Consider the following 23059-nt stretch of genomic DNA (forward strand, 5'->3'; position numbering starts at 1 on the left):
GGCCTTTTACAACTTTTATGAATGACTCAGTTTTCTTTCCTGCTTCCTCAATTCTGCCCCATGCATTCATGGCTGCCATTCGACATAGAATTAGGGTTTGATTATCATATAAACATTTTCTTTGTATTTCAGCATATTGGCATTCTCCAAGAAGCTGATCCTGGGATTTCCACACCTCTAGCCCTCCATTGACTTTCTATCATCTTAGCCTCATCACAGTAATACATGCCCACCACTGGGTTCAAGGACAGCATTTACCAGCTTTTTCTAGTCTTGAGGGATAATCCTATTACAAGTTGACCAGGAGTTTTACATTTGCTTTACAAATGGGGAATGCATGCCATAAGATACTATTGCTTCCTTAAACCTTCTTAAATCTAACATTTCAACTGGAGTCCAATTAGTTTCTACATTCACTTGATCAGATAGCTGCTGTACAGTTACCGGATAAATTAAGTTTGATTGTTTGAAAACAGGCTTTCTTTCTGTAACCTTATAATCCAATCCTGAAATAATTTTACTCATAAATTCTTCTGAGTCTGAATTTCTCTATAATTCATTTTAACAGGTTTTTCTAAAGCTTTTATCCTGGCACTTAAATTGACTATCTTTTTAAATTGTAAAATAAGGATAAGTAAACTAATAATATGCATAAATAATGTTACATATAGCTCATCAACATTAATCCTCTCTTGTAATTGTTCCATTTTCAGATTGCCTAATGTTTTTCAAACAAAGATCTATTTCCTTCTATTGTACAGATATTACTCATTTTTTAATGTGGAGAAATTTTTCTCTTTTAATTAGATTTACCCTTTAAAATATCTGATATCTTAATTGACTTACCAAGTCTGTGTAGAACAGTAGAAATCTGAGGGAATTTCAAAACAGCTACTGAGTGTGGTTGTGGAGAGAGAGAGAGAGAGAGAGAGAGAGAGAGAGAGAGAGAGAGAAAGAGAGACAGAAAGAAAGAAAGAAAGAAAGAAAGAAAGAAAGAAAGAAAGAAAGAAAGAAAGAAAGAAAGAAAGAAAGAAAGAAAGAAAGAAAGAGTAGCCAAAGCTAAAAGCCAAACCCCATGGACATGCTCCCACTTGAGCCAATTTGGGCCTGAGCTCTGGCATCCTTAAGCTCCGACCATGTGAATTGGTGGTTCAGCTGCAAGCAACTCCAGCTGCAGCTTGCGTGTAGCTGCTGCAGCTGCAGTTGAGTGCAGCTCTGACTGGGCCTGGGGCCTGTAAACTCTGGCTGCTCTGGGGTTTGAAACCCCTGGCCTGTGAAGCCAGCAATAGTTTTTAATGAATTTGTGCCACATTGGGCACCAAATGTAGATGAAATTCTAAATGGTCTTATTAAATAAGAAACACAGAGCCAAATGAGGAGTTAATAGCCCAAGTGATCACAGCCTTTAGCTTACCACGCACTGCTATCCTTCCCCTCAGAGCAACCTTCTCCTGTGTGTCTGTCTTTTTATTGCCTTTTTATTCTACCTTCTCATTGGCTCTAAACCCAACCACATGATTTCCTCATCGATGCCTATCTATATAGATCTCCAGATCTCTATGGCTGGTACTGGGATTAAAGATAAAGCAGAGAGCAGTTGAGGACACTTCAGTTGTCCTCTGGCCTCCACATAAATGAGCACCAGCACACAAGAAAACATGAAAACTAGCCAGATAGTGGTAGTGCACACCTTTCAGTCCTAGTACTTGGGAGGCAGAGGCTGGTGGATCTCTTGAGTTCAAGGCCTGCCTGGTTTACAGTGCTAGTTCCAGGTCAGCCAGGACTACACAGAGAAACCTTGTCTCAGAAAACAAACAAATAAAAACCAAACCAAAATACCATCATTCTGTCACTCACACTCATCAGTTAGTGTGATAACAGGAACTAGAAAGAAGAAGACCTTCAGTTTTTCTCCAGGAAGACATTTGGTGTCTAGTGTGAAAATTAGGGAGACTCACATATTCTTGGAGAGACTAGAACCAGCCACCCCACGTGGAGGAAAGAGTGCTGACACCACAGATTCAGGGATCCAGTTTAGATACCTTGCACAAAGTCCCAGAGAGCTCACACAGACACTCAGTGTGTCCTTTCTAAGGGTAGAGATTAAATCCAGCATCTGTTTCTTATGTGGAATGTTGGAAGTTTTACCTCCTCTAACCTGATCAGTTGGGAAAATCATGAGAATAAATTTAAAATTAGTGGTAAAAAGAAAGAAAGAAAACTGGTATTTTGCCTGACTTAGTTTTTGCTGTCGTTTTTTTGAAACAAGGTCTCCCTAGGTAACTTAGGCTGACTTTGTCCTCACAGTCCACCTGTATCAGCTTCCCATGCCCCATGACACCCAACTGTACTTAAGTCTTCTGTAAGATGGGATGGCCTTAACAGCACTAGAAGGGGTTTCAAGAAGGCACTTGAAACACAGAGGGGTGGGTACTGTCTGGGAGATTCCCTGGAGGTCAGTGTGGCTGAATGAGGTTGATCAACTAATACTGACTGCAGTGGAGAACACACAAGGGTTTTCTGAAATACTTCCATTCATTTCCCAAGCAACAAAGCTGGCATAGCCAAAGGCTGTAAAACTATGGATGATTTCCCTCTAGTAATGATTGTGTCTTCTGTGGGTCTAATACAGGAAGAAGTTCATGGTTGGATGCATTGTTTGAACATGTGATCTGCAGCATGTCTGGAGAGATGGGGCTCTATACTAGACTGCAGCTATCCTCAAGACTTGTATTTTGAGATTTGTCGCTTCCTGGCTGCTCTAATATTGATTTACATCTTTTTTAGTATTTTCTTTGAATTTTTCTAGTATCATCAAGTATTGTTTGTGACTACTATTTTTGTCATTCTCCTGTCAATATTGTTGTAGTTTGGATGAGAGTGGCCCCCATAGACTAATATATTTGAATGCTTGGTTCCCAGTTGCTGGACTGTTGGAAAGGATTAGGTGTGGTCTTGTTGGAGTAGATGTGGCCTTGGTGTGGAGAATGTGTGCCAACAGAGGTGGACTTTGAAGTTTCAAAAGCTCACACCAGGCCATCTCTGTCTCTCTGCCTGCTGGCCTGTGGATCAGGATATAGCCCTCAGCTTCTTCTCTAGCACCATGTCTGCCTACATGCTGTGATGCTCCCCATTGAGATGATAATGAACTATGTCTTTGAAACTTAAGCCCTCAGTTAAATTCTTTCCTTTAAATTAGCTGCCTGGGAGGTGGTGGCTCATGCCTTGGATCCCAGCTCTTTGGAGATAGAGGTAGGTGAATCTCTGAGTTAAGGCCAGCTGGTCTACAAAGTGAATTCATGAGAAGTTCTTTTTTACAGAGCCAGCTTCCATGCTTCCTTCTTAATCATCGATGCTTACCTAACTTTGGTTTTCTGCACCCTACTCTTTGATTGTGTAGACACCCCCTTGTCTACCCTACACCCAGGCAGGCAAGACCCTCCTTGTACTACTGGATCTCATTTGAAGTTGCCATAATTTTCTTTTCCAGTATAATATGTAGACACCTCCATGTGCCCCATGCAGTGATTTTAGACTAAATGACTCAGGAAGGGAATAAAAGGGTGTAAACTAAAGTGGAAGAACACATGAAGCTTGTGATGCCAGATAAGAATGGAACACTTTAGCCTTTGGTGCCCAATCCATTGACCAGTCAGCCATTTTTATTTTATGTTGACTGTCATGATGGATTCTGAAAGGAAAACAATATCTCTGCCCTTTATAAACATCAAGTAGAAATAAGGCAAACCGAGTGAGAAAAACTTCACCCCATTTAGTTATTTAATTAGATATATTTTTTAACTATTCTTATTTGATATGCACTGGTGTTTTGCCTCCATGTACGTCTGTGTGGAGTGTCAGGTCCCCGGGAACTATAGTTACAGTTGTGAGCTGCCATGTGGGTGCTGTGAGTTTAACCCAGGTGCCCTGGAAAAACAGTCAGTGCTCTTAACCCCAGAGCCATCTCTCCAGCCCGCCTCCCATTTTAGTTATATTTTAAAAGTTTGAAAATTAAATAAACTGTAAATAAAATTTTCAAAAAATGTACCAAACCAAAGTGAACATCATCAAACTGAAAAGTCAAACGGAGACCCAAACAGACTCAAACAATGAGTGACTATGATCAGAAATGCTGTGTCTCAGTTTTATTGATGCAAAGGAAGACATCACATATTTTTGGAAAGATGATTTCTATTTGTAATATAAAATATTAAAACATTTGAGACAGATTTCTCACCAGAATCACCACAGTACCTCCCATTTCATTACAATATGATTGATAAGATAGCAGAGAAATGCTTAGTACAATCAGAATGCAGGAAGCAAGCTGGAGCTCAATGGGGATGGCCCCTAGAATCAGAAAAATCTCAGTTCTATATTGACTTAATCATTTCCTGTAAATCACACAATACATGATACTCAGCACAGACACTGAGCATGCTCAATGAATTCCTGAACACCTAATCCTCAAGGGCAATTAAGCTGATTAATTCAAAGGCAAATTAGATTCTCTGATGTTGGGTGGCACAGCTTCCTTGAAGAACAGCAAAAATCTTGCTGGAAACTCAAGCTCCATTTGTGATTTCACCTTGACACAACTTTCAGGATGATGGGTTCTTCTGGTTGAAAAATGGTTCGCTTGCTTAACTTCAAGGGAATCTGTGGTAGTTGAAAAAGCACATTGAGCCGGGCGGTGGTGGCGCACGCCTTTAATCCCAGCACTCAGGAGGCAGAGCCAGGCGGATCTCTGTGAGTTCGAGGCCAGCCTGGGCTACCAAGTGAGTTCCAGGAAAGGCGCAAAGCTACACAGAGAAACCCTGTCTCGAAAAACCAAAAAAAAAAAAAAAAAAAAAAAAAAAAAAAAAAAAAAAGAAAAAGAAAAAGCACATTGAGATGGAATGAATGAGCCAGCAACCACAGCAAAGCAGAACAAATCCATTCAGGACAGTGGTATTTTATATACATAAAACACTTTAGGCTTCATATGTCTTGAAGTCTTTATACATACATCTTCATTAGGACTGGCTAGTCCAAACACCCAGGTCTACTGTTCATGCAATAAAGTCATTTTGGAGTAATTGTTGTATATAGAACCTGAGGGGGAAGAATATGCCGACCCATGTTCTTTATTGATTTGAATTTAAGTGAAAAGGCTGAGTTTTAAAATTCTGGATCACATTTTAAGTATGTGAAAGACTGTTTTTGATAGGCAGTATAAAGGTAAATTCACATTTGTTGACACGTAGAAGGTAATCCTGAACACATGTCAGACAGTGCAGCTCTGTGGGCACAACTCAACTTCTCAGGCCAGTTGTGCCTGTCCAGTTTAATGGCAGGCAAGAACTTGTAGTGTTTCCTAAGATCTCCTCTTAGCCCCGGAGGGTGGTGTGAATGGGGAACTCCTGAATCATTCAGTGTTTCCACCAACCATTTTACCTCAGTCTCTTCCACCTTATGGGAGAAGAGAAGCTGCCAACATCTGGTCTCTGTAGATGGCGGGGAAACAGGTTATCAAGGAAACTGAAGAATGTCAGCTTATGAGAAGCTTTCAAGATTAAAGTCTCTGTCCATCTTTCTGAAGCACTGTGTAGACAGGACAGCTACACAGTTACCCTGGGTGACAAATAAGGGGATAACGACCTCTCTAACGGCCACGAAGAAAGGACAGCTGATGAGAGGAGCTGTGTAGCTACATACAGGACCAGAAATCAGCCTTGTCATTCATTGCTTTATTTGGAAGTAAAGACAATTGACCTTTAAGTTTGGGGAGGGGGCAACATGTCAACTTCTCTAAGTGTATCGTTTGTGTTTTAACAACATGCATCTATTCTCTCCAGAGATACACCCACAGAAAGATAGGCATATATGCCCTTGTATGCTTACAGGAGCAAATTTAAAATATAAGAATAGGTTAAATGTATATTTAAGAACTCCAGAACAGTTGTAAAATACTCCTTAAAATATACCTAAGATATTCACAGACTTCCCAGCAAAGCAGTCTTGGTAGAGTAAGTAAACAAAAATAAGGTGAAATTCAAAGACATAATTTTCAGTGCAGAGAACAAAATTGGGTGCATTGCCTTTGTGATGAAAAGAGGCTTCAGACATCACTAGAGCAGAGGAGTAGGTGGGCCATGGCCAGACAGCTCATTTGAATGGCTTAGTCACCTACTTCAACTTGAAGAAGACAGATTTCAGAGAACAAAAAAGAAGTCTTCATGTAGCACAGTGATGAAAATGTGAGATCAAATGGTCAGGATGATCCTGAAGGGTTGAAGTTCTTTATGTGCTATAGTAGTATCTGAAATCAGTGTTCACTGCAGCCAATATGGATCTCTTAAAGCCATGCTCTGGGTAAATCATTTCCAGGTATCTGAGGTGATTAGGCATAGTGAAATTTTAAAGTTACAAAGTTAAAAGCAGAGGTAGTGCCCCCAGCAAGGTGATCATTACGAGCTCTGAGCGTGTGCAACAGTTTCCCCATCTCCAGTCAGTCACACAATTTAAACCTGGACTTGATCTCAAAGACACTATACTTAATCATGTTGTGCTGATCTGCATGAACTCTAAATAATTTCTCTGTTTGTGCTTTATCTAGACACAGACTTGCAGCTCAGAATGGAAGGTCCTTAAGCTTACAGGTCAAATCCTATATTTCATACAAGGCAGCATAATACATAATATGATGAATGACCAATTTCCCCTTTCTGTAGGTGAAACTCTAAATTAAAAAACAAAAAACTCCCAATTAAATATGATTTATAGAGAGAGTTTCCTGCCTCACCTGTGTTTGCTCACAAGGCTGGAGGGTGAAGTTCTGCAGGACTCTGACGACAGCGCATTTCATACTGATGAGGGCAAACCTCATGCCAAGGCAGTTCCTGGGTCCGTTCCCAAAGGGCAGGTATACATAAGGATTGATGCTGCCCTTGTTCTCCTTGCTGAACCTGGAGACAGAGTAGGGATGCAAACGAGGCTATGGAACATAAAGAGCCAAGAGCTCCATGTTTGAAGTTCTGACACCCATCAACCAGGTTACATTTGTGGACTTGCAACTGAACTCTTGCTATGGATGTCTCACTTTAAGAATTTTAAGTCAGGAGCTGGAGAGATGGCTCAGCAGTTAAGAGTACTGGCTTCTTCTCCAGAGGGCATAGATTTGATGGCACAGGTACCTGACACCCTTTGGTGACCTTTTGAGGCACCAGGTACATGTGATGCAGATACATACAGGAAAACACCCATACACATAAAAAAGAATAAAAATAAAGGCATTGTAAGCTAATGGTCTTTCTATGTCCCTTAAAATAGAGGAGCCTCTGGTGTTGAGCTGATCTGATCTGAATGCTTATAGAGAGGAAATACATCTTTAAATATCAAAATTCTGGGGTGGGTATATGCTCACATTCTGAAAGACATGTCAGAATTAGAGTGAAAAGTATGCTACCGCCTCAACCTTCAAGAAGGTGGTTTCTAACCAAACAGACAATGGGAAAAGTTCTTAAAGCTAATGGTAAATTTGGAATCAGCACAGAATACATGAAAAAAGAACAAAAATCCTACATATGTAAATTTAGATATCACTTGTATCAACTACTACCTAGTCACCAAATAATACATATATGTATATGACAAGGTGTGGTATATAGGTTAGTGTAGCGATTTTCTTTGGGCTGCCAGTTAGCTCCCAAATCATGTTTCAGAGACTTATTAGTTATGAACACTCAGCCTTATGCCTGTCCCGCTAGCTCTTATAATTAATTTAACCTGTTTCTCTTCATCTGCATTTTGCTTTGGAGCTTTTTACCTTGCTTTCATTCTGTGGGTCCTACTTTTCCATGAATTCTTTCGTGACCTACTGGCTGGTGGCTGCTTGGCTGGCTGCATCCGAGCATCTGCCTCTCCTCTCTTTCTCTCTTCTCTCTTTCTCCCCTCTCCCCCAGCTGAGATTCCTCTTTCTTATTATTTCTGCCAACCAGCCACACCTATCACTCTTTTGCCTAGCTATTGGCCGTTCAGCTTTTTATTAGACCAATCAGGTGCTTTAGGCAGGCAAAACAACACATCTTTACATTGTTAAACAAATGCAGCATGAACACATGTAGAACTTCTTTAAACAAATTAAACAAATCATTAAACAAATCCAACATAAACAAATGCAACACACGTTTATATAGTTAAAGTAATATTCCACAACAGGTTAGTGTTTAAGTAATTAGTGATTCATAATACAAGTAAAATATACTAGCTTTTGCAAAACCTTGACATACATACAAATAAATCCTTGAGGATACATTTCACTATTAATGGAGCTAAGGTGAACAGTTTGGGACTCTGAATGGCCATGAATACTTTTCTTCTGGTCTGTTTTTGCAGCATCAAGAATTATCACTTTGTAATTTTAAAAGGTTTAATTCCGAAAATTCATACAGATGAAAAGGGATACAAAATCACATACATGCAATTTCCAGTAGGCAGCATAATATGTTTAATTTGCCTGATTCCTAGTGGGGACCATTCTCCGAGGTCTCTGTACCTTTCAGGGCAGAATTCCTCAGGCTCTGGCCAGTACTCAGGATCCCGATGGAGAGGATAGGTTGGTACCATAACTACAGTCCCTTTGGGAATGAACACTCCATTGATTTCCACATCTTTCTTTGAGATCCTTTCTAGCCTGTTAGCAGCTGGGTACAATCTGAGAGTTTCATTCACTACCATGTCCAGGTACTCCATGTCCATCAGGGCATCATAGGTTACAGGTGCCTGGGAAGAAGAAATAGATGCTTCCAGATGAGGTTTGGACTTGATCTTTGACTCAGTTTCTAGTGTTATTGCATGTCAGAAGCTGCAAGGGCTGACCTCGATTAGTAGATCTTAGCCTTAATAAATCATTCTGCACCTATGATGATGACCTTTGTTCTGATGATGGCCCATTAGGGTATGAAGTATAAGTTTCAGCCCAGGAGCCATTTGGGACACTCCCCTGTCCAGACCCCCTCATCATCATCACTGTGGTGCTCTGATTGGTTTTCCATGTGAGCACATATGACCATTATGACAGATACACTCAGCAAAATGCAATGGTGTCACGGTCTCATCTGCATAGACCAGTCTACACCAAGGAAATAACACCATTGCAAGGAACAACACCCACTCTTGGTCCATATCAGGGTTTTTGGATTGTTCTGGTTTTGCATAAGAGTGTGTGTGTGTGTGTGTGTGTGCGCGCGCGCGCGCGCACGTGCATGCATGCGCGCACACGCGCACACATGTTAATGGGATGTGGATAACTGCTGTGCACTGACACGTATGTGGAAGCCAGAGTCCAACCTTCCTCTGGGAGTCCACTTTATATGTGTTTTTGAAACAGGTTTTCAGTAGCCTGACACTCACCAAGCAGGATGGGTTGGCTGGCCAGTGAGCTCCCGGGGAAGAGAGGCTCACACTGTCTCTGTCTCCTCAGTCCTCCAATTACACCTTTTCCCCCCAACATGGGTTCTGGGATTCAAACTCAGGTCCTCACAAACCAAGCATTGTATGATTGAGCTGTGTCCCCAGCTTCTCAGACTAGGCAACTCCTGCTTGCTAACTCCCTGGAGGGTGGCAGGTGTAATAAGTTGGAAAGAAAGTTACAATGGAGACTTCTGGAACTACCCACACTAGAAACTGCCTCTGTGTGTGAAGAAGAGTCAAAGCAACAGGAAAACAAGAAACAGAACACAGTCTATGTCAAGGAGAGAGGAAAAGCTTCAGAAACACAGAGGAAATAATAAGAATTGAAAACGCATGGTGGGAAAATGGATGATTCATAGAAAAGAAACCAAACTGAAGATGCCTCTGGATGCCCTGTTCCCCATTTCCAGGGGAAGGGGAACGCAAAGCCTCTCCCAAAAAAACCAAGAGGCTCTGGTGAAAGGGGGCAGGGAGTCCTCCCTCCAGGACACCCCCACAGCCTCCACAGACTTCAAACCAATGAGGAGTGTGGTGAGACGGGGGCTGATTCCTGCAACTGTGAAGAGGAATCCCACTGTTACTCTGGATGATTCAGAATGGAGGAGCCAGTTGACATCTTTATACAGAACCTTGCATTGGAAACTGAATTCCTGCAACTGTGAAGAGGAATCCCGCTCTCATTCTGGATGATTCAGAATGGAGAAGCCAGTTAACCTCTTTATACAGAACCTTGCATCGGAAACTGAACTGCTCAGGGAGGCAGAGAATAGGGACCGATCACAGGACAGGGAGGCTGAACTTAATGCTCCACAACCCTAGGGCAAGAGATTAGCTGAGTGACATTTGTGGAAAGAGGCAGGATTAGATGCTTAAACCTACATGTGGCTGGAGGCTGAGGAAGTAAAGTGCTCACAGATAGGTATCCCTACCATTGTCCTGACCAGATCTCTATTAGCCACCTTAGGGGGTTGGACTTGGAGACTCCCTGAGAAAACCTGTCCAGCACATTGCCTGCAATTCCAGCTGTGGTCAGCAGAGGGCACTGACACTCAAAGAAATTACAAAAGTGATGCTATCTGCACCATAAGAAAAGACTCCACTAATTCTCTCTCTCTCTCTCTCTCTCTCTCTCTCTCTCTCTCTCTCTCTCTCTCTCTCTCTCTCTCACACACACACACACACACACACACACACACACCATGCTATCGGACTGGACAGTAGAGCCATTGACAGTAGTGTCAAGTCAGTCTGCCAAGACCAGTGAAGGCCAGCCTAGCACCGTAGGTAGCATGGACAGCACCCGAGGACATCAGCAGAGATAACTGTCCAGACACCTGAGGGACTGGTGCTTACCCTTGTGTGTCACACAGGTTTTCTGGTGTCTCTTACTTGTATAACTGTTATAATAGATACAGATACACCAGAGCCAGCACTGTATTAAAGATTGTGTATTTCTGGGTTGGAGAGATGGTTCAGAGTTTAAGAGCACTGGTTGCTCTTCTAGAGGTCCTGATTTTAATCCCCAGCAATCACATGGCGGCTCAAAACCATCTACAATGAGATCTGTCATCCTTTTCTGTCCTGCAGACATGCACGCAGGCAGAACACTATATATGCATAATAAATAAACAAAATCTTTTTAAAAAGATCATGTATTTCTACAGATTGCATTCATCTCCTATGTCCCTCCCTTTGTTTCTCTTTTAGACTCTTGCTGGTGGAAGAACCATTGCATGACTCTCTGTAAAATTTCTCATTGCAAGTGATGAGACATGTTCTTGTGAATCCTTTACCTCTGCCCTCTCTCGCTGGGTACCACCCACTCACCTTATTGGGCAGAGCTCTATCAATCTCATCCTGAAGTTTCTTCTGCACAGCTGGGTGAGTAGCCAGTTGATACATCACGAAGGAAATGGACGTGCTTGTGGCTTCATAGCCAGCGAAAATGAAAACAAATGATTGGGCTGTGATCTCCATATCAGAAAGAGCTAAAAGGAAACGAACATCTCAGATAAGGAAGATCAAAGCAGAACATCATAGTTGAAATGAAAAGAAATTCAAATGGTGCTCCCAGCTATACGGAAACAAATAGAGAAAGGCAGTCCACAATCCCTGGGACTGAATTCCACTCTGGTGAAATCTGTGGCCTATCTGTCCTGAGAGACCAGACTTACCACCACAAATGTGTAGTTCCACCCACACACATTGTCCTCATACATACTTATAAACATAAAAGAAATACAGGGGTTAACATTGACCAACAACTTGAGAGGATCTAGGATCACCTAGGAGACAAGACTGGCATTCCTTTGAGAGATGTCTTAAGTTGCTTGATGTGGGAACACCCATCTTAAATGTGGGTGGGACATTCCATGGCCTTGGGTCCCTTACTGAGCAAAAAGAAGACTGTGAGATAGTCTCTGCTTCCTGACTACTAATGCCATGTGACCAGTAGCCTGCTGTACCAGGACTTCCCCGCCATGATGGACTGAATCACTAAACTGTGGGTCAGAATAAACCTCTCCTTAAGGTGTTTCCTCAGTTATTTGTTCACTGTAACAGCATGAGGGACTAAGACAAATACCTTAATATCAGTAAATGTGAGACAAAACAGGTGGGAAGTGGTTGAGTGTCTGTCCTGCAAACGCTTCACTCTGGTGGAGGAGTGTACACAAAAATGTATAGGGAGTTTCTGTATTTCCCCTAAGCTCTGCTTCCACAAGAAAACACCCTAAAATTAAAGTCTTTTATAGCAATCGAAATGAAAGCCCAGACCATGGAAGGCTTCATGAGGCCACATAAAAGGGCTTCCAGTGGACATGCCTGACAACTTGAAATGCAAACTAAATAATCATAAGAAGAAAGTAACAGGGGAAGCAAAAGATCACACTGCTAGAGACAAATGAATATATTTTTGAATGATATTTTATAAAGCAAATAGTAAGGATTGAAAATCCTTCCTAAGATGGATAATGACTAGAAATATGGAATAAATATGAGAAGTTTAAGGTCATTCTGTGGCTACTTCAGTAATAATAGTATATGACACAAAGCTAGCATGGAGGATGTTATAAAACCAGGGGCCTGAAGAATGAAGAAGAGCAGGGTATATAGTTTTCCAGATGCTTTTATACAGAGCAGAATAAATTACAGATGAAGTTATTGAACACTGTTCCACCACTCACTCCCAGAGACCATCCTGAATTCTGGGCAGTGTTCTTCCTAATTGGGGCCTAGATACAAAATCTAGGCAGAGATCCAGAATCATTGGGATTGAAAGGGACTGAGAATCAGTCTCTGCTCTGACAGATGACCTAGCACAACTGAGGACTTCTGGGCATAAAATGCTTCTCTGTGGCTTCCCTACAAGCTCTGGTCCTTTTACCCCAGTGTGCTTCTAGAAAGCTCCTATGGACATCATAGACATCATCCATTGGATGGCTTTCTGAAATTTGGCAGAAATTTCCATCTTGGACCAATCTCCCATGCACATGTCCCGACACCCTCTTCTCTCTGGGCTTCTTGTTCCAAACATGGTGAAGCATCCTGAGTTACCTTTCAGGGACTCTTTGCTGTTGGAGTTCTGAGTGTTCATCATCAGCTGAAGAAAATCCACTCGAGTCTGGAAGCAGAAAGAGAAATTTCCACAATGGGCAATTAGAGAAAGGGTACAACTGACATGTTCACAGCCTGATACATGATCAAACAATGAGCATTCTAACAAAACACCATATTTTACCTTCTGAGTTGTTTCAAGGCGATTTTGCTTCATCTTCTTTACAAATTCATAGAAAAAGTCCACTAACCCGTTTGGGAAAATGGAGATACTTAGCATCTCATATAGTGGAGTAAGGAATGGAAACATAACTACAGAGAAAAGAAGAGAACGTGTAATGAAAATCTGCACTAAATTCTTATTCACTCATTAGAAATCAAACACAATTTCAGCTAAGTTCCAGGATCCACTTGTATTTCCATTCCACTCAAAGGAAGTACCAAACTGATGTTAACAAATAGTTATCTATTTATAATACATCAAGATGTAAAACACTCAAGATATGGGCTAGAGAAATGGCTAAGTGGTTAAGAGCATTTGCTGCTTACAGGAGATTCAAGTTCGATGCCCAGTACTTGGCATTGAATGGTTCAAAACTACAACTCCAGCTCTAAGGAATCAACTCCCTCTACTGGACTCTAGAGGCATGGCACTCGTGTGTGTGTGTGTGTGTGTGTGTGTGTGTGTGTGTGTGTGTGTGTGTGTGTGTGTAATTAAAAATAAACAAAATTTAAAAATATATATAGGAAGAAATACTTGTTATTATTTGATCACTTCATTTAGGCAATGAAATAACATATTCATTCCACTCCCTATATTCCTTCTCCAACTTCTCCCACATCTCCCTCAAGACATCCCTTTCACAGCTTTATGTTGTTGTTTAATAAGACTGAAGTGGAGCCATCCACTGAAGCATGGGAAACTGACAAGTGGCCACACCATCAAAGAAGGATGATTCTCTCTTCCTTAGAAGCTATCAACTGCCAAACATTCTTCAGAAAGGGGTGGGACCATGAGAGCATCTCCCATATCTATGGAGGGAATATTGGTTGGCTTGATCTAATGTAACTGCTCTGAGTTTGAGAGTGTGATAGCCATGCATGTCCAGAAGATGATGTTCCTCCTTACATTCCAGTATTTACATTCTTTGTACCTACTCTTCAATAGGAATAAATTTGATAACAGTACACACAATTTAACTAAAAGTGGGTCAAAGATCCAAGTCTAAGATGGGTGTGGTGAGCACAAGCCTTTAATCTCAGGATTCTGAAGAGAGGGTCGTGTGGGTCTCTGTGAGCTCAAGGCCAGCTGCTCTATATAGAAAGTTTCAGAACAACCAGGACTATGGGGGATCAACTCCCACATCCCCCCAGGGTACTCTAGAGGAGAGTGAAGTGAGAAATATTTAGATAGAAGAATAGAGGGGAGAGAAACAGATAGAAACAAAGAATGCCCTCAGGAGGGTCTGTTTCCTTATCCACTGGTCCCTTGTGTCTCTACTAAAGGGTTATTTATAGGAATGTCAAGGGGTGGAGCAAAGACTGTCCCTAAGCTCAGCCAAGTACAGTAACCATGCACATAGTCAAGCAATCCTCTAATGCAGTCCTGCTGGATAAAGCAAGCTCAAATCTCACTAGGAAATCTTTGTGGGCCTCCACATCCCTCTTCTAGATATAATAAAGGGCTTCCCAGGCCCCTCAGATAGACTGTGCCTGTCTTAGGTCATCCTTCTTGATTAGTTTCCTTACCTATGATGGAGATATACTTTCCATCAAGCATATTCTGCCTTATGCTGGAAGCTATCAAGAAGAAAGTTGCCTGTCTTTGACTACCAGCCTTCGACAGGAGTGGGTATAGAGCCTAACTCAGCTCTGACTCAGGTCCCTGCTGAGCTTGCAAACATCCACCTCCCAGTAAAGGAGTAGAGGATAGTAAAGATGGAATATACTTTTTGGAATGGATCTAAGGTGACTACAACAGTATTAGCTGCACCAAGCCCTTTTCCAAATCAAATGTCTCTCCAAACAGATGTTCAATAAAATTTTCAAGAGACTATTTTGATTCCCAGGAAAAAGCAATCATTTCAAATCACTTCAAAGTATCCACTCAAGTAAACAAAAACACATGCTAATTATAAAGACACTTTTATCTGTTTAATTAGCAGGAGGATTTCTGTACAAACTAACTCAATCATGGAAAGCCTAACTTTTTGTGGGAGGCCTACCTCTTTCTAAACAGAAACAGAGGAAGAGTGGAAACTTTTAGGAAGAAGATAGAAAAGCTCTCTTAATTATGACACTTACACTTAAGTTTTCCAGGGGCCACTAAGACCATAAAATTATATTTTGAGCTATCATAAAAATGTTCAAATCTATCTGAAGATAAAACATATTCCTTTAAAAATTAATTTTACCTAATCTGTCCAGACAGATAATGATAGAATAATAAAGACAATTCTAGTATGAACATGACTATACATATTTAGTTTTTACAAACTTATATTCAACGTTTACACTTTTACAGACTTACATCCAACATTTACACTTTTTACAAACATATTCAAAAGGGAAACTCTATAGGACTATTTTACAAACTTTAGCACATATCTAGAAGAAATTTCTTAAAAGAACTATTTACCCATACTTATATTCAAAAGCAAACTCTATTAGCAAACATCTAGAAGAATTCTTAACTGACCTATTAACAAGACAGCAAGTATACAAATCATTTCTAAAGTTCATATTTTGTAGTTAGCTTTGATATTATTCTGAAAGTTTGCTTGAGAGTTTGAAGTCAGAACCTAATTTATCAGTGGTTCTAAGCTTTACTGAGGTCAGCTCCCTCTTCTTAATTTTTAGAAGTTGTTTTTTAATATTATCATGAGTGTTTTAAAGTGGTTTGTTGACAAACTGTATTAACATTTTAATTGTCTCCTGACAAGCAAGCTGTTCACCTGTTTCTAGTTCTCAGTAGTGAAGGGGAAGCTTTTTAACATTTCGAAAAACACTGCATTTTGAGCTGGAAAAAAACACTGAAAGAACAGTTTTTGGGCCATGTAGTACTGGTATCTCTGTTACAGACTTCATTTCCCAAACTGCTTTTCTGTACATCATCACATTGTTACAAACTGCCTTATGGACTACATTTCCCAAGCTGTCCTTCTCTACATTGTCAGGCTGTTATGAATGAACTACATACCCCATGCTGCCTTTCTGGGCTATGAGAAAACATCAATTTACACAGTCTGTATTCATGCTGAAACCAAAGTCAAATTTTTGCTCTTATCACAGGAGATTTTTTTCCTCCCCAAGCTTACATTAGGACCCCTGCATTATCATTTGACAGGTGTACCTCTCTAATCAGATTTTTTTCACCTCATACTGATCCCAGAGTGGGTTAAGCCCAGGCAGGCATTTGTTGCCAGAAGCAAAAACCTCTGTCTCAGTAGGTCAGTGAAAATGAATGAGAATACTTGAAAAAATACTTTTTTTTTAAAGGATTTGTTCCCTGATTAAAAAAAGAAAAGAAAGAGCTTTCTTGGCAGCTGTGGGTGCTGTGTAGCCCCACCTACCAACTCAGAGCTCACAGTCAAGCAGGCAGTTCTCCCTGTTCCTGATGGACCTGTTTGTATGGCCAAATTTACTCTCAGCTTTTCTCATGCTGTCATTAGTGCTAGAATTTAGACCTTTCCTCCCTCATTGCAGGGAGGCTTTCAAAGCCTCACCCGCTACATTCATGCCAGAATCTTGTCCTCAGCAGCTGTTCCACTATGGGGGAATGTTGTTCCCTGATCAGCTCTCCCCCTGTGCTTTCCTTGGTGTCTTTCACTACACTCTAGCTACAGGGAATTCTGGCTAGTGTCTAAAGTATCTGCTGTTTTTCTGATACTGGCTTGAAGGGGAGATAGGACTAGCAGGGAGGATTTGCCCTGTTCCAAGAGGTTTTCTTTTTCTTTTCTTTTTTTTTTTTTTTCTAGGGCAATTGCAGGTGCTTTTCCCATACTGATAGATGTTGTTTCCAAATGAGTTAAATTTTTGCCCTTACAGAAAGAGAAAAAAATCTGAGAAGGAAAGACCCAAAATTCTTCCAGTTTTTTAGAGAGAGATTACTAAGTTTTTCTCAAGAAAGCTTTCAGTTTTTGAGAGAAAGATAACTAAGTTTTTTCCAAGACTTCTGTTTCCTAAACTTTGGCTTCATGGCCAAGAGGAAACTAATTCTGATAGTTTGATTTTTTCATGCAGTAACACTCTGAGCAGAGTTGAGTTTTACTTCATCCGCATCTGTCTCAGGGAACATTCATTGCTCTGACACTCAGGACTCAGATTTAAGCTACATACAGGTCAAAAGCATCCACAGGAATCTTTTTCTGTCCATTTTTCTCATCCTATTTTTTTTTTATAACTCTGATTCCTCCCAGGAGTTTGCATTCATAGTCCCAGTTGGAAAAATCAAGGACATAGTTCCTCTGTCTTGTGCTTATTTTATCCTAAGGTTTTTCTTACAGTACATTACTACAGTCTACCTTATGTTTTTTTCCTTCTTGTCCTAAGTTTGTTTTTTGAAACAGGGTTTGTCTGTGGAGTTTTGGTGTCTGTCCTGAATCTTGCTCTGTAGACCAGGCTGGCCTCGAACTCACAGAGATCCACCTGGCTCTGCCTTCCAAGGTGCTGTGATTAAAGGTGTGTACCACTGCTGCCCAGTTTTCCCTAATTTTTCTACACTGTATTCCTACATTCTACTTTACATTTTTCCGTAATTTTTTAGACAGAAATTAAGAGACAGAAAAAAAAAAGAAACCTAGATATAGAGAGATACTCACTGCAGCCTCACTTTGGCATTTCTTTTAGCCACCTTACTTTCACTCCTGAAAATAGAATACCCCCACCTTAATTTTTCAACATAACTGGACATGCCCAAACTTCCTGCAGGATCCTCTCCCTTCCTTTCATCAAGTCCCTGGTCCCTTTTCTATGCACCATCTGAGGGAGACCATGTCCCACATGTTTCCTCCAGGGTGCTTTTGAGGAAGGTGAAGTGAGAAATATTTAGATAGAAGGATAGAGGGGAGAGAAACAGATAGAAACAAAGAATAGCCTTGAACTTTATCAACTGGCCACTTCTGTCTCTTCTAAAGAGGAATTATAGGAATGCCAAGGGGTGGAGCAAAGATCTTCCCCTAGCTCACCAACTGTCGACCCTTCCAATTACCTAGTAACCATATGTATAGTCAAGCAATCCTCTAATGCAGTCCTGCTGGATAAAGCAAGCTCAGATCTCACTAGGAAACATTTGTGGGCCTCCACACAGGGCTGCACGACCCTGTATCAAAAAAATGCTTAAGGAATGTACTGCCCAATTAAGATGAAACTGGAGGGAGGTTAAATGTTCATAACTCTGACCATTTGACTTAGAGATTAAAACATAGCACATTATAAAATTGTACATCATACAATTTTAAAAATGTGTACTTCAAAAGATCCCATCAAAAACATTAAACAACATCTCAAAGTACAGAAAATATGCCAATTATATGTCTGGAAAGTGACTGTTATTCATGATACACATGCCAATCTTATAACTCAATGGCAATCACGTAAACAATTCAGCTATATAGGAGCAACGATTGAACAGATGTTTATTTAAGAAAGACAATAATGTCTTCCAAGTGGGGGAGTATAATTACAACCTGGAAGAAACACAACCCAACACTCATGGTGCTATACTATTGAGTGTCCACTAGGGCATCTGGGATGAACATCATGAAATAAAAACAACCCCAAGTTTTGAATGGCAGTCCTCATGAATTCCTAAACAGAAAACAAAATGCTGCCTCTATCAAAGAAAAAACTCACTTGCTCAGTAAGTCAAACACAGAAGTCCTATGTAATTTACTAATCCCCCCAAGTGCCTACCCAGAAAACATGAAAACAAGTGTTCAATCATAATCTCAGGTGTCAACGTCCATGACAGCTTATTGGCAGCATCCCGAATCTGAAAACAATTTGAAAGACCATCAGATGGCATCGAATTTGATTTATCTACAGAACATGGGTGTGGTAACAAATGTTTCTGTTGAATATATTGTGTTAACTGAAAGAGTCACTAAATTGTATGTATTCTATGACATTTTTATGCTGTATTTTAATGGCAAATGTGGGAAGAGGCAGATCTACAGAACAGTGAACTGATGTTTCTTATGACAAGGAGGAATGGAAGATGAGAAAGAAATGGTACAGGTTTTCTTGGATAAAATGTTCCCTGGCTTGACAATGGTGATGGATATACATTACTTTGTATGAGCAAAACCTGAATTACACATTGTAAGCAGGCACATTGTTTTTATATATGAATTTTATTTCAGTAATGATGAATGATATTATTTTGATTGTAGCATGTGAGAGAGTAAGAAAAAAGAGAGGAAGTAGATACATACAGAGAGAAGAAATGGGTCAAGAAAATTCACACTTGTTAATATCTTCTTGACTTTCTGCACAAAGGGATCCTCTGGGTTGTTGAGGGAATCAATATTCACTCCAAATGATGTGCCAGTGATCACATCCATGCTATAAGCTCCAAGGATACTGAGGAGAGAGACATGGGAATCAGTGTCTGCATCTGAGGCAGCTCATAGTTCCAAGCTACCCAGGCAGGAAGCCACACAGAATCACATGCTGGATCATCAGTGGGGGCTAGGCTCCTATCACAATCACACATGGGGCCTTTACCTGGTGTTGGTTTGCAGATGCCCCTTTCCTAGAGTTGAAGGGACACTAAGGTATTTACAGTCCCATCAACTGCACCACCACTTACTCTTTTATGGTGACAGGCTTCCCTCTTTCTTCTTCTCGTCTCAAGTTTTTCACCAATGTATCTCCATACTGCCCAATGATGGGGAACATCTAAGCACAAAGCACAACATCTGTAGCTAAATGAGGAAACTCAGGTCCCAGAAAGACAAATCATCCCCAGTCATGAAGCAATGAGTGGGATGTTACAGTAGATTTTAAAAAGAGTCCTCTGCGCATGAAGACAGAAGGTCATTTTATAGGAATTGTAACTCAGAGGACCAACCCTTGGAAAGGGAACGTGGACTTGTTTTCTACCTGTCCCCAGATTCATTCCATAAGTAAATGCCCTCTCCCTCATCACCTCCTTGAGTTTTCCATTGGTGAAAGTTGGAGACAGCAGTGTTCGAAGTCTCTTCCATTCTTCATCCTCAGATATGTTGATGGACTTTTTTATAAGTCCCGCTGGACCAAAAGCCTAGAGTTCAAATTGAAAGCCAATTTATCTTGCAGAAGTTATGTATATGTCCACAGCTACAGAAAATATATCAAACAAACATCATTCATTTAACAGATAGTTACTGATCCTAAGTGGCACGCCCACTTATGATTCATTGAAATTACTTCACAGCCTATATAATCATGAGTGTCACCTATCATCAGAGCATGGCTTCAAATCTTTCTTTCAAAATCTCTTCTTAAATGGAAACCCCTCTTGTAAGGGAAAAAGTGTTGTTTGGAGCAGGCTGTAGCACAAGGGGTGGCTCAAGTCCTCAGGCAGAGGGTGCTGTGGTAGCTTTTAGAAGCAGTTGTCTACATAGTGGGGAGTTTTCTACTTATGCAGCCCCTAGGGAAATATATGCATGTTCCGGGCAGAAAACTTTGAAGGCAGCGGTCTTGCCCTGAGAGTCACAGAAGAAAGAGTCTTCTTTGTGGCCGAAGGACCATGGTACCAATAGGACAGATTCTGTGAAATTTCTTGTTCAGATCTGAATACAAGATGTCACAAGTATATCCATTGCCCTACACTAGAGCTTACACAGAAGGAACAGGAATAGTGTGGGTTGATGGAAAAAAACTGAGATACCAGAATCTTCCTTTCTGGGAACATATGAAAGCAACAGGCCCCTACTATAAAACTGAAGACAACAAAAAATGTTGTAATTCAGGCAGTTAAATGATTATTATGGGATGTTTTCTAAAGTTTGTATTTTAGAAAACATCTTATACTTCTATACATAACTTGGTTAAGGTAAAAATAATTTCAGACTGTCTAACATATTGCTACTGTGAATAGCCAACCTAGACACAGACTGTGAAAATAAAAGGTCCTATGTTTTGCAGACTCTGAATTTGTAACTTCCTGTTTTGACAGATGCTGTCCAAAGATGTTTCAGGTAAGACTGTCTGTTTTATATTTTGCTTTTTCATGTTGGACATTTAATGAGAAGATGAAAAAAAAAATCCAGGGCTCTGATGCTAGTCAAATGCCTAATGTAGACAATATGCTATGTAAATAAAGAATGTCTCTGGTTGGGAGAGAGAGAGAGAGAGAGAGAGAGAGAGAGAGAGAGAGAGAGAGAGAGAGAGAGAGAGAGAGAGAGAGAGAGCTGCTGAACAGTCAGATGTGCATTCAGTCCCCTTCCTCTTTGGGACCTGAACCCCACTGAAGCTGGACTTAACAGTTCTTCCAAAGGAGCAGAAAAGAAAAGCCCTACAGCTTTTTATAGTAGAAATGGACTCAACTGGCCTTAGATAGAGATAGAGAGATAGAGAGATGGCTCAGAGGCTAAGAGCACGTGTTGCTCTTGCAGAGGACCCATGTCTGGGTCCCAGTACCTTCATGGCAGTTCACAGCCATCTGTAATTCCATGATATCTGACACCCACTTCGGACCTTCACACATGCATGTGGTGTACATATGTATAAACAGACAAAACATCCATACACATAAAATTTTTTAAAAATTACATAGTCTTGGGTTACTGTTATCTTAGGGTAGTTCTGCAATATGTTTACCAACAGCATAATCAATTGGAGAGCTGTTGTTTTTTAAATTATGGCAAGTAGAAAAGATTAAGAATTGGGAATGATGTCAAGCATGGTAGCACACATCTTTAGTCCCAGTGCTGGGGAGGCAGAGGCTAATGGCTTGTTGTGAGTTCAAGGACAGCCTGGCCTACGTAGTGATTTCTGAGCCAACCAGGTCTATGGAGAAAGACCCTGTCTCAAAACAAGTAAACAAACAAATAAGCAAAACAGAATTGATGATGGAGAGAAAATTTATACAAAAGCCTTAGCCAACTTCACACTTGATAGTGAGAGCCTGAATGTTTGACCCTCCAAACAGGAGCAGTTCTGAAGGTTCCCCTCACCACTGTTATTCAGTACTATCCTAGAAATGCCGGCTAGAACAATAAGGTAAGAAAATTCAATTGAAACATACAGATTGCAAAGCAATGAGTATAAGTGTTCTGATTTTCAGGCACCTCCATTGTCCATGTAGAGCATACCAAACAGCATACAGAATACAGGGAATAAAGAAGTGAGTTTGAAAAGTCATAGGACACAATGACATCACATAATTCATTTGAATTTGTACATAATTGCAATGATAAGTGGAGAAATATTGAGAAAATTATGTCATAGCAATAACTAGAAATTAAATACTTAAAGCACTGATATAACAAAATACATGTTGGGTCTTTCACCTGAAATTGTCTATTTGGCAAGCAAAGGCAAACTAAAAATCAGAGAGGTACATGCTAGCCATGAATTAGAAGACACAACACAGTAACAATATTTCCCCTATATTTGTTTCAATTTTTATCAAAATCACACTGAGCTTTTAAATTCAGACAAGACCATTCATAATTTGGATAGAAAAGCAAAGGTCCAAGAACCAACCAAACAATTTTTTAAAAAAAAAATGAAGGAGTAATTAATCCACATGAAGTCACTCATCAAGAAGAAATGGTCCCCATAGAGGGAAAACACTGTGATCGATTGATTGAAGAGAAAGATGAGAAAGTGTCCCACACATGTAACAGGACTGGTAATTTTTGGAGGGAAAAACTTCTCCCAAATGGCATCGGAACAATTGAAAATGCATGGTACAACAGAAATCTTGAGCTGACCTTTGTTTCTCATACCAAAAAAAATTACAGATAGATTATAGACATAAATCTAAAATATAAAACTACATATTATCATTAAAAAATAAGAAAGTTAAGCAAAATGTTATCAAATTTGACCCTGAAAACAT

The 23059-nt window shown here is 40.4% G+C and overlaps 1 protein-coding gene across 1 annotated transcript in view; it reads right to left on the bottom strand.

The window, feature by feature from the left end:
• Window positions 1-6239: 6239 nt before the first annotated feature.
• Window positions 6240-23059, bottom strand: part of LOC143270565 (cytochrome P450 3A25-like) — an 87192-nt gene continuing 70372 nt past the window's right edge. The window contains 9 exon segments of the mRNA XM_076560915.1: window positions 6240-6373; window positions 6785-6947; window positions 8537-8763; window positions 11281-11441; window positions 13009-13075; window positions 13193-13320; window positions 19439-19590; window positions 19820-19908; window positions 20159-20272. Coding sequence (XP_076417030.1) covers window positions 6338-6373; window positions 6785-6947; window positions 8537-8763; window positions 11281-11441; window positions 13009-13075; window positions 13193-13320; window positions 19439-19590; window positions 19820-19908; window positions 20159-20272 — 1137 coding nt within the window. The 3' untranslated portion in view covers window positions 6240-6337.

This window comes from Peromyscus maniculatus, chromosome 23 (assembly GCF_049852395.1).
Source record: "Peromyscus maniculatus bairdii isolate BWxNUB_F1_BW_parent chromosome 23, HU_Pman_BW_mat_3.1, whole genome shotgun sequence".
NCBI lineage: Eukaryota > Metazoa > Chordata > Mammalia > Rodentia > Cricetidae > Peromyscus > Peromyscus maniculatus.